General features: G+C 39.9%; 1 protein-coding gene across 6 annotated transcripts in view; it reads right to left on the bottom strand.

Moving 5' to 3' along the window:
• Positions 1 to 481: 481 nt before the first annotated feature.
• phactr2 (phosphatase and actin regulator 2) overlaps positions 482 to 13002 on the bottom strand; it is a 67318-nt gene continuing 54797 nt past the window's right edge. For all 6 annotated transcript variants that reach the window (XM_061221678.1, XM_061221697.1, XM_061221670.1 and 3 more), the window contains 6 exons: positions 6996 to 7152; positions 6005 to 6060; positions 3817 to 3878; positions 2098 to 2235; positions 1825 to 1901; positions 482 to 1406 (listed from right to left, as the gene is read on the bottom strand). In XM_061221678.1, coding sequence (XP_061077662.1) covers positions 1391 to 1406; positions 1825 to 1901; positions 2098 to 2235; positions 3817 to 3878; positions 6005 to 6060; positions 6996 to 7152 — 506 coding nt within the window. In that variant the 3' untranslated portion in view covers positions 482 to 1390. The remainder of the gene's footprint in view (positions 1407 to 1824; positions 1902 to 2097; positions 2236 to 3816; positions 3879 to 6004; positions 6061 to 6995; positions 7153 to 13002) is intronic.

Genomic DNA, 13002 nt, shown 5'->3' with positions numbered 1-13002 from the left:
TCCAATCAGCCTAACCTGCATGTCTTTGGACCGTGGGAGGAAACCGGAGTTCCCGGAGGAAACCCACGCAAACAAGGGGAGAACATGCAAACTCCGCACAGAGAGGCCCCAGCCGACGGGGATTCGAACCCAGGACCTCCTTGCTGTGAGGCGGCAGTGCTAACCACTGCACCATCCGTGCCGCCTTGTCTAACCATGCCCCATGATAAGGTTCTGTTTACACATAAATGCTGGAATTATTAAACAGGGCCTAACGAGCACCAACTGTGTGAATAAACGGATCTGTAAATGATCAGTATGGCTGCAATATCACTAAATTAATTATACTGATTTTGATGAAACCAATAACATACAATATTCTATGACATACAATATTCTATGCACCATGGCACATTACAGAACGTGGCCACTAAAAACTTTTTTGTTTTTACTAATTTTGTGTTTTTCTGGGCAAAATTCAATAATGCATAGTGTACACTACTTTTTTCTTTTAAAAATAAGACATTTATTTGGGAGGGTAATGTTCAATTGTCATTGTAAACAATGTCAGGATACTTTCTTTTCAGTCTCCATTTCATCTCTCCAAAAATGGCAAATGTTGGTAAAATTAAGCTGTATCTAGTATTTACATTCCAACTAGCAGCTTAAAATAAAATGAGGAAACTCAGGATGGCTTGCCTTGATAGGGACAAGAAAAAACAATTTGCTTTACCTTCTCCCAGTGCAGTAGATATGTAATATTATGGCCATACAGGAATACAGTTCTATGACGCGACATATATACTCCTCTTTTCTTGAGGCATGGTGCAAATTCACATTGACGAATACCCTATCATTATTTTTGATTAACACTCATGGACAAGTATTAATGCTCAGCATGCATCTCCTGTTGAACACGTGGTTCACGCTCACAGACACGGTGTGCGGTACTTTTCATAGCAAATAAATGAAATGCGAATATTTACACATTTATATTCTTCCATACTGTTAAGATTTCTTAAAAACATAAGGGATGTGTACATATACATGTGCATTGCTTATCGTCGTTGAATCAGTTACAGCATTATAGCTTCCGAGAGACAGCAATAAAATAATGCAGGTCGTTAAAATAGTCGTCCAGCTCATTCCCGTGTCTGTGTTGGCTTCTTTAACGTTTAGTGCCCAGCAAAGGGACAAGGCACAAGATACACAGTCTTAGCCAGGCAATGATGTCTTCAGCCATTGATTTTCAGAGCTGGAGACTGTCTCTTTTTCCAGGCCAAAGCCCAGCAGAGTCTGTAGCAGAAGCTTCCAGTGTGTGAGGCCCAGGTCAGAGAGTCATGGTTTGGTGCCCCCCACCTCCCCCCAGCAGGATTGTGTGTGGTGTCCTTGGGGCTCGAAAAGCCAGGCATCAGGGGCGATGGAACCTGTCAAGAGATGTGAAAGACAGAAAACAATGAGACTTGTGGCTGACATTGGAAATGTTTCTCAAAATACTTAGGGATGTTTCATGAGTATGTGCAATTCGGTAGGTTTTGAAAAAGCACTTTTGGGAATTAATGATTGAGGGGCACTTACTGGCTTATCTTGTATTTTGTTCATTAGGAGATATGGCTTAAATGAAACCGCATAAGACAAAAATATAGGGTGGTGGTGTCATTTTAACCAGACGGTTCAAGGTTCGAATGCCATGGGACACTGCAACAGCAAGACACCTTGTAGCTGAAATATATCACCGGCTAATATGCAAAACATCATTTAGGTTACCATGGATATAGAAATCGCCAAAAGACACATTATTGTAATGTATGCATTATTATTTTATTAATACTATAATTAGTTTACCTCGTGAACTGTTTGCTCTCCTCGTGCACTTCCATTTCCTTGCTTTTAAATTCGTTCAGCTCTTTTCGAATAGCAGCCTGTGGAGAGAAGAAAATGATTAAGACCAGAAAAGGTTCTAGGAGCATGTGGCCATGGTCAGGGCTAGGTCACTGCACATATCAGACTGCTCATCTGAAGAGCCTGGTGTTCTGGTACAGGTGTTGCAAGACCTGCCCTATGTTCAGGAACACCACAAGGGGGAGGGGGCATTTCGGGTAACCTCACAGAGCTTACTTTATCGGCCGGTGTCAACCTGGTCCAAGGTTTGTCTGCACGACGGTCATAGTCCTTGGCGTCTGTGACCTCCACATACTCATTAAATCGCAGGATCCGCCTGGCCACCAGCTCCGCCACTGTGGGCCGCACACTAAGCTGTACCAAAGCAGGAGAGGGCAGTCTTCATTGGCTGTAAGCTGCAAGTATGGGAGGGAATCCTTTCCCGCACAGTCAGGCATCAACAGGCACATCGAACAGTGTGAAGTAGTGTCCAGAGATTAGAATCTGGTTTGCTGGATGAAGGCTGGATTTAAAATAAATTATGTTCCTTAAGCAAAAAGCCTCACTGCATTGCAGTAAAATGGTTATGCACTTTGCACTTTGTTGTACATCGCTCTGGATAAGAGCGTCTGCCAAATGCCATTAATGTAATGTAATGTCAAATTCATTCATTCATTCATTCATTCATTATCCTAACCCGCTTATCCTGAACAGGGTCGCAGGGGGGCTGGAGCCTATCCCAGCATACATTGGGCGAAAGGCAGGAATACACCCTGGACAGGTCGCCAGTCCATCGCAGGGCACACACACCATTCACTCACACACTCACACCTATGGGCAATTTAGACTCTCCAATCAGCCTAACCTGCATGTCTTTGGACTGTGGGAGGAAACCGGAGTACCCGGAGGAATCCCATGCAAACACGGGGAGAACATGCAAACTCGGGGAGAACATGCAAACTCCGCACAGAGAGGCCCCGGCGGACGGGGATTCGAACCCAGGACCTCCTTGCTGTGAGGCGGCAGTGCTACCCACTGCACCATCCATGCTGCCGTAATGTCAAATTCCCACAGATATTAAGGCAGGTGATACAGTATAAACTGTCATAAATTAAGTGCATGAGGATAAATACAGGTTAATGAGGATACATTTTATGAAGTATGTAGGATGAACTCAGTTTCATATATAGAAGTACATGATCAATACATTTGGCATGACAGATAAAAGCAGGGTAAAGTTTGACTGCTTTCCATGTTGACCATTTTGCTGCAGTGCTAATTTAAACTGAATACGTGAAAGAAATCTTGACATGCTGCATATCTTTCTTGGGTAATAAGGCAATTTCTCTCCTCAAACTGTCATGGTGTTGGCTGCCTTGTCACCAAAATAAAATGATGAATATTATACCTGTTGACTTACTGCTAACAATATTTATCATACCATATGTAAACAAACAATAGCCATTTTATACTTTAAGTAAGAACACTGCTACCACACACCAGCAGAGTGCCCACACCAGCAGTGCCCACACACCAGCAGAGGGTGCTTTGTATCACAGAAGAGCACATGTAACCAGGACAGATTGAGCCTGACAGCATGGTATGCAGTTTGCTGTTAAACACAACTGGAGGCAGTCTTTTACATAAGCACCATAATGCTGAATGACTACGAGTACTCATTACAGGAAAACCATAATAATAATAACCATAATAACCATAATAATAATAATAATAATAATTATTATTATTATTATTATTATTATTAATAATAATAGATTAAATTGGATTGAGCACTTAAGAAGAAAACAAATGCTGCCAACCAAAACAATTTTTTATTTATTTATATACATGCTTTATATCAAATACGATTAAGATTATGCCCCCTTCTGTATATAATTCCAGGAGATGATGGTTCACTGAATTACACATTACCGTGTGACTAAAAACTATATGTACCTTTCGAGATAGCCTTCGTTTAATTTCTTGCTTGGCTTCTTGTTCTTCTTCCTCATTTTTCTCTGTAATGAAACTAAATGTCAACACATACACCTTCCATGACTGATGGATAAATATACCCATAAATAAACTTCCTAATAACGTCATAAACATCCAAAACTAGTTGCAGTCCATGCCTTACATTCAGTTGTTTGTTCGGCAAAAGCTTGAATCTATAACAGCTTAAAACGATTCAAATCCACCTACAGGATTTGTATCTCATATTTCCCACATCAAGTCCATCCAACGTACTTAATAAATAAATACAACCCCTTTACTCAGAATGTCATCTTGATTTTCTTTAAAATTCATGTGTGGTTTGTAGTTCCAGGCATCCTACAATTAAACACCAGCCTGGGGATCTCAAGCCTAAAACACTGTAGAAGAAACACTGCCCAATCACCATCACATCACTGTAGACATTGAACAAAATTACATTTTGAGAGACTACAGTTGGGACCCCATCATCATTTAGTGAATCGTTTGTACTGTGTTATGTCCAAGTGTATTTATTTTTGTGTATTGTGGGACTTTGTGTGCCGCTGGCTGTCGCGCTTGTTTCCGTCTCCCCTGTAGGTGGAAAGGATGACATTCCAGGTCTTTTAAACCGAGGGCCAATTCCATCTCTGGCGTGGGTTCTTCCACTGATTACCCGGTCAGACACTGCAAACTGTGCTAAGCTTATAGCTATATATGGTTAGATATAAGCTAGGCTAATAGCTAATAACTTTAGGCTAACTCCTTACTCTGCTGTTAATAAACGCCTGCTTAATTAACACATCACTTTTGACTCGACTGGGTCTTATTTGAAGTTGTGGTTATAGTTGAAGTGGTTTCATGTTATGGCCACTAGCGTACACCTGTTTATTTGAAGACGGCTATGACCCTAAATCCACCTGCATGTGATCCAGTATTCACTTCCTTGGAGTACAATACAATGCAAACCTCCAAATGCTTCCAATGGCATGTTCACCTACTGCCCCTTATGAGCATTTTTCTTTTAAAGGGAATGAATCCAAGAGAACACATTAAACAATATTGATCCTCCAACAAGAATATGAGGTAAGCAAACTGTCATTGATCTGTAGCTGGGCATACATTTCTGTCTGCACTTAAGTGACTGTCCTTAATGCATTGCTTACCTAAGCTAAAATTAGATGGCAGGGCCTTTTTCAGAAAATGTATACAAAAAAAGTACATAAACAGGAAATGAAATTATTCAGCCCTATGCAACTCCTATACTCCTATCCTAAGTGTTGAAACCTTGCTGGAAAGAGTTTAATTTGCATGACATACAGTACAGCTTTTTATTTTTTTACAGCCCCTGTAATGTTACAATATAACGATAAAACTATGGGATACAGAGCTGATGCAACTGCTCCCTTTTCATCTTAAACTGGGTTGAAAAAATTTTGAGCAATGTGTCAACCATTTGTCAAATGGTTCCCAGAATAAACAACAGGTGAGGAAACTGGGCATGTTGTATTTGGTAAATCAAATTTACAGTAAAAAACCAAGACAATCATAGCACGCTCAGAGAAAAATATATGGCTATCTTCAAGCTCTGGAAAAAGCCACATACAGTAATTAACAGGGTGCTAATTGAACAAAGGGGCAGCTTTAGCAGAAAAAGCTAGCACAGACGGACATCACAATGCAAGGGGATTAAACTGGGTTTACTTAAAGGCATTTCAATTCATCTTCCTCCTACAAGAGTGCTTTGAACTTTATTAAATTCCTATATCAGTAAGTGAATACATTTAATGGAATGCAATGGGCCTCATATTGACATAGTTAAAAGCATGAAATGGAATTTGTATTTCAAGACCTACTTCTCCCCCACAACTTTCCACTGTGACCTCTAGGTATCAAATACAAGCAAAACAAGCACAGCAGGAATTGATCAATTGATCTTTTGCACGGATTCAATATGGAAACTGCAATACACATTCTAAATTTTAAATGAGCAAATTATACACAGCAATTTGAAGGTTTTAAACTTTTTGAGGTTTACAAATAAAATGGATGTAAAAGTGCTCCACTTCTACATTACAGGAGGCCACAGGTAAACCCAAAGTCAAATTTTAAATATCAAAGCCGATCAACATCATCATACTGACAAAACTCTACTCAGGTGGAGTTAACTCACGTTTAAGAATGTTTCTCTGCTCCAACTCTTCTGTGGTGGGCCTTTGACTTAATCGCCTGTAGGGAAGACAATCATTTCGTAATCAGAACCTAGGCCTCATCGATTTTCCACTGCAGTTACTCAACCGGTAACCCCTTTACAATAGTGAAGTGGCAATCCAGACTTTCGTTCAAAATGGAAAACGCTAGCTAACGTTAAGCCAACACATTGTTACTTTCTTCTGTTCACCACGAATGTTAGCGAACAGTTTGAAAGGTAGTGTGTGGCGAACAAAAATGAGATGCAGAGAGAACAAAGGTTGACAATTATTTGGCTGTTATAATACACTTAAATCTATGTAATATTTGTTCTTACCTTTAAAAATAAATCACGGGTAAGCAACAAATCAACTATCTGGCATTGTTAGACCAAAGTCGCATCCGTTTGTATTAAAAAGACGTTGGTGTCAAACTAATTGGAATGTTAATTTAAGTCATTCAACAGTAACCATTTGCTGCAAACATAGTTCGCCACCAACGTTTGCTGTCTTCAATGCATATCTGGTACTCCTTCGGAGGCTGTGATTCACTAAATCACACAGAAATCCAAGACTGTAATTTTGGCTAAATAATTATTCTACGATTCACTAATTTTGGAGACAGCTAAATTATGGCAGAAAATCGCGGTGTATACCCATCTTAGTGAGCATTCCAGTATTCCAGTAATTTAAAAAATCCTTTCCATTAGTTGACTAATTTTTAGATAATGTCTGTAATCACTAAAAATACAGAACACACAATGCATGGTAAGCCCCAATTTATCCAAATAAATGGATCTATATGGCAGCTGGCTGTTATGAATCTACAAAGTTTACACTGAAACTATACAGTACATAAGTGTAGTGGCATATAGCTAGCAGAAAGTTAGATAGCTACAAGGTATATATGCCACTACACTACACTACACTAGCTTGGGGCTGAAGCCCAGCAAAGGCCATGGGGGGAAAGCTCACCTCACCAACTTGCAGCCAATCTGCTGCCTTAGTTCATGCCGCTCTGTCTCCGATGTGCAGGGCAGGATATTCTTCTCCTCCAGCTCCCTCTTGCTGGGCCGGTTCCCCAATTTGATTGCTAGTGTGTCCCTACGCCGGATCTTACTGGCAAGAGAGCCTGCAGGATGGATGAGAAGGTTACAAGGTGGGGTCTAGCATTTCAGAGCCACCTGAAGCAAGAAGGTCCTACAGCAGGGATCATTGAAATGGTCCTCCAGGGGCGATCACTGCTGGTTTTCCACCTTCCCTTTACCTGGGAGTCAGGTGAGAAGACAGTTTGGCCAGTCTCACCAATCAGTAAATCAGCTAATTGTTCAGTTAATAACCCGGGGAAAAGAAAACTAGGGTTGGATTTGGATTTGAGGGCCAGAATTGATGATCCCTATAGCATGGGCATATGATATGAACAAGGAGAAATGTGGAGAAAATAGCACATATCAAGAGAAAATAAAAAACAGGATGATACATTCAAGATGGGATATAAATCAGTTTGAACAAGTATCTTGATTAATAAATATTATTTCTGGCTGTAATTTCATGCAAACAGTTAAATATAAAAGTATTAGGAGGGAGACAATTTTAGTTGTTTTGGCTGTGTATTCCAGCACATTGGATTTGAAATGAAACAAAGAATATGACGTTTAAAGGGTCAGTTCACCCAAACATTTAGCAATTCTTACTCTTCTGGAGCGCTATTTATCCATCCATATAGTTTCACTGAGATTTCTGATTTCTGATTTCTGAAGTTTTCTCGATAACTGCTCCAGATACATGTGAAAAACGTACAATCAAAAAACTGAACAACGTCTTTCTAAACATAACACTACGGTTATTCACAACCAATACCTTGTTATATATTGTTGCAACATTGTTTTAACAATGATGCCACTTGCACCCAGAATATCGCCATGCTTTGGTTGAGACTTTGGATATACAGTTGAGGCCAAAATTATTAGCCCCCCAGGAATTATAAATTATAATTATAAATATATTATACTAAAATTCTGGCCAATGCTTGCATTATTGCTAAAACTTGATATAATCAAACATTCACCAGTGCTATTTAGTAGCTTTTGGTACATTTTGGAATGTAAAATACATTTTTAGGCTTGCTTTATATCAAATATAGTGAACAATGGGGTGGTCAAAAATATTAGCCCCCATGTGCATTTTTGCTTCAAAACACATACAATCAACCAATTAGCTTTCAAACCACCCCTGTGCAGTCAATTAGCTTCCCAACAACACCTGAGCATTCAATCAGCATTGAGCTTTACTTAAGGGACTCCAAAGAACAGGGCACTTGAACACATTGAGAGGGACTACTCTTACTCACCATGCCAAAGACAAAGGAAATCAGTCTTGAGCTCAGAAAGAAGATAGTGGAGGCTCATAAGGGGGAAGGCTATACTGCCATTTCCAAGCATTTTACAGTGTCTAGAACAGCTGTACATTGCATCATTGCTAAGTACAAGGTGACAAATTCTGAAAGGTAAAGGTGAGTTCTGGAAGTCTGTCCTTTGGTCTGATGAGACTAAACTGGAACTGTTTGGGCACATGGATGTTGCTTATGTTTGGCGAAGAAAGGGCGAGGCCTTCAACCCTAAGAACACAGTTCCCACAGTTAAACATGGTGGTGGGAGCATCATGCTGTGGGGCTGTTTTGCAGCCTCAGGCACAGGGAGCCTTGTTCGGGTGCATGGCATCATGAAAAAATAATATGATAATATAAAGAAATCTGCTCTTAATCTAGGTTTAGGTCGTCGCTGGGTCTTCCAACAAGACAATGATCCAAAGCATACCTAAAAATTGGTTCAACAGTTATTAAAGGACACCAAAACCAAGGTTCTGGAGTGGCCCGCACAGAGCCCAGATCTCAATCCTATTGAGAATCTGTGGCTGGTGCTCGAAGTGAATGTCCATGCTCGGAAACCACGCAATTTGGACCAGCTGGAACAATTTGCAATGGAAGAATGGGCCAAAATCCCTCAAGAGACATGTGCCAACCTGGTGAAGAACTCCTCTAAAAGGTTGTTGTCAGTTGTGGCCCAGAAAGGGTACACTATTGACTATTAATGGCCAGGGGGCTAATAATTTTGGCTGTGTCATTTTTGCCTTTTCTTGTTTCAACTCAGTGCATCAATAAAATATTCTAATCAAACTTAGTGGGTATTTTGTCTTTGATATTTTAGAAACAAACAAACTATAAACACTTGTTGTTAATGGTCATTTCCATGGAGAAATCAAAGGTTTTGTCTGATTTCACAAGGGGGGCTAATAATTTTGGCCTCAACTGTACACAGTTGGCGAACATCCTTGACACATGATCTTGTTATTGATCTGTGCAACAGTTGAAAAGGTGTTTCTTCACAATAGAAAACAATTATGTTCTGGCTATGCCTCTGATCAATTTATTCAGATTTTTCAGCCTCATGATGTTCACTTTTGGCTCTGTAGTCCAGTACATTGGATGTGAAATATATTACTGAATATGAGGCTAAAGTGTCAATTAAACCTTTAATTTTAGGGTATTGACATTCATATTGGGTGATGACGAGGAATCACAACCCTTTAAATACATTGGTCCCCCCATTTTAGGGGACTAAAAGCAATCAGATGGTTGTATTGTCTGCTGTTTCTGATCAGGCTTATCAGGCTTATTCCATTGTTTTCTTAGTGCAGGTATAAGAAAGTTTCAGTCTTGAATCTAGGCTTTGGAGTCTATTATTGGCATTTATCAATATGAGGAAAATATTTTTTCCCATTTCTCTCACAGTCAATTAAAAAACCCTTTCATTGCCGTGACTCAACCAAATCACAGGTCATCTACTGATCCAAAATAAATTCACACCGATATGGCATAATCCAGACATTCAAATTAAAAATAAACCTCTAACATTCAACTCATGGAAGAAATCAGGCAACATCTCGGACACTTACTTGAAGACCATTCACTAATACCACACGAGTCACAAAGACAAAGGTATGATATCGGTGGTAACAGCTTCCTGCAATACTCGCTACTGAAATTGGAAACTATTGGAAACAAATGTGGAACATTTTCTCAATGTCCTCCAACACTAAAATACAACTAATTCAGTATAAAATCCTACAGAGTCCACTACACTCAAAATGCACAAAATGGGACAATGACACTTGCATACACTGTACACTACACACCATAGATGACTCCCACCATGCAACCTGGCTCTGCCCACCCATACAATCATTCTGGACAAACATTACACTCAAACTATTCTCCACTCTTGGTCACAGCATTCCAGTCTCCCCATCTGTTTGCCTCTTAGGAGACCTTTCCGCAGTTGAACCGCCACTCAGCCATAGACAACCAACTTTGATTGCCTTAACAATTGCTAAGAAAACCATTCTCCTTAATTGGAAAACCAGACACAACCTCTCAGTAAAGCAGTGGCTCCACCTACTATCAGCACACATTACATTGGAAAGAATGAAGGCAATAACAAAGTTTACCTCTAATCATCATTGGGCCCCATTCAGTTTTACACCCCTACCAGCACAAGATACCCCACCACCGCATGATGATATACAATACAATATTCACTAACCCACTCACGCATCCATAGTCACATATAAGAATGCCCAAAAATAACAAACGCCATCCTTAGCCAGTAAAGTCAATGCCTCTATGCGCAGTCCAACTGCAGATCAAAAAACTCCACCCCACTATAGCCTACAATTCCTCATAAACAATAATTTTCTGTGCTCTTCCTAGTGGGATGAACCTGTATGACCACAATAATAATATTTAATTTGTTTCATGGTAATATTACTATTGCTGCTATTATTATTATTATTATTATTATTTTTTTTTAATGTTTCCCTTTTTCTCCCAATTTGGTAGCCAATTGTACCCTATCTAATCCAATTAGAGTTAGCTGGGGGATACACCGGCCACACCCCTCAACGGCCCGAAGGGATCTGGCGATCTGAGAACAACACACCTTCTTCAAGCCGTCTCGTCTCATGCTCGTGACCGTGATTCCGAGGCGTGTTATTATGGCAGCGCGATCCACTAACCCTGCCAAGTCCCTCCCTCTGGAGCAGCGAGCCAATTATGCTGCTCCACGAGAGCCAAACTCTCCCGCAGGAGCGGGAATCGAACCCTGGTCCTTGGTGTCCGCTGCATCTTAGCCTGTTGCGCCACCACGGCCCACCTATTAATATTATTTTTAGAACATTATTATTATATATACTTACTACCCAGCACTTATCCCCCTTTTGCTAGTGTCATGCCTATTGTTATTTTTTTTCTTGTTCTCAGAGAGTTGATGATAACTATTATTTTATTACTGTTGTATGCGTGTATGTATGTGTATACTACTGCAAAACAACAAAACAAAAACAAAACATGAGGAAGAGTTGTGCCAATGACAGACCAGGAAGCTGGTATGAATAAAAAAGATCGATAGGCTTCTTAAAATACAATTTGCAAAGGGGTTGGTAGGCCAAGGAAGACCAAGTTGACAACCAAAGAATTCTCGGCATAATGAAGAAAAAAAACACAAATACTTGTCGAGACAGATCAGAAACAATCTTCAGGAGGCAGGCGTGGATGTGTCAGTGACTACTCTCTGCAGAAGACTCTGCAAACAGATCTACAGAGGCTACAGATTGCTCTCGCCATCTTATTCTTGACATTGAAACAAGTCAAAGTGTGGAGGTTAAAAAGAACTGCCCAAGAACCAAAGCACCCCCCACCCCCTCATAAGTAAAACATGGTGGTGGGGGTGTCATAGTTTGGGCATGTATGACAGTCACAGGTGCAGATTGCATCTTAGTGTACAGAAGCAGCTTAGTTCAATCAAATGCCTCATAACTCATTGAACAGTGCTTTATTTCACAGTAAGGCAATGATTGCTCTCCAATGCTCTCTTTATTCTTATTCTTATTCCAAACAGTTTATTTTGTTCTATTCTGTTTTCGTCTGTTGTTTGGCCTTTTATTTATTTACTTTGTTTTTTTCTTATTGCTCAGCTTCATATTGGCTTCCTTGACTATCATTGCCGCAACTCTGGTACTAATGTTGACAATTGCTAATAACAGACTCCAAAGGCAATCAAAAGCCTAGAATCAACAGTAAATAATGAAAGCCTTCCTATACCTGCACCAAGAATTGCCTGAATACACCTGACTAATCAGAAACAGCTGAGAAGCCAACTGTCCAAATACTTTTGGTAACCTAAAATGGGGGGACTAGGGATGTAATTCCACCACCAATCACCTGATATGGATGTAAATGCCCTTAAATTGAAGGTGTTAGTCTGCACTTTAACCTCATTCATGGCTTCCTTCAAATCCAATGTGCTGGAGTCCAGAGGCAAAAGAACAGAAATTGTACCACTGTCCAAATAATTATGGAATGCACTGTATTGAAATGATTATTATTATTATTATTATTATTATTATTATTATTATTATTATTGTTGTTGTTGTTTTCTTGTGGGAAAGGCTGGGACTTCTAAAAATCTGTGCAGAACTGAAAGGAACAAAGAAAAAAAAGGCCAAGCACAACAGTCTTTTGCACATGAAATCCCCTGGCGTGTGTACAGTGTGTCGCGTCTTGGCATTTCCTGAGTTCCTACATAAAAGGAAAGGCATCCTTGCCTTTGATGTCTGATGCAGAACAAGTATTCATGGCATCAGGCCATGTGGCAGCAAGATCAGGAGAGCTTTACCAGTTCTACGTATTTTAGCCACAGACGAACAACAGAGAGGATGGTACTTGTAGAAAACTGGGATCAACAAAGATCATTCTAACATGCCACCATGACTGAAGAACTTCATTGTGCAATATATTGAAAAGAATGTGTTACATTAAGATAAAAAACATATTCTCTTTGATATTTATGTCACTCCCATATATTGACTGATTTTTTAAATTTAATTGGCATAATCTTGGCTCGGGGCTACCGATCAGATGAAAAAT

The sequence above is a fragment of the Conger conger genome, chromosome 2, assembly GCF_963514075.1.
Source record: "Conger conger chromosome 2, fConCon1.1, whole genome shotgun sequence".
In the NCBI taxonomy this organism is placed as follows: Eukaryota; Metazoa; Chordata; class Actinopteri; order Anguilliformes; family Congridae; genus Conger; species Conger conger.
This window is presented reverse-complemented; position numbering and strand designations above follow the sequence as displayed.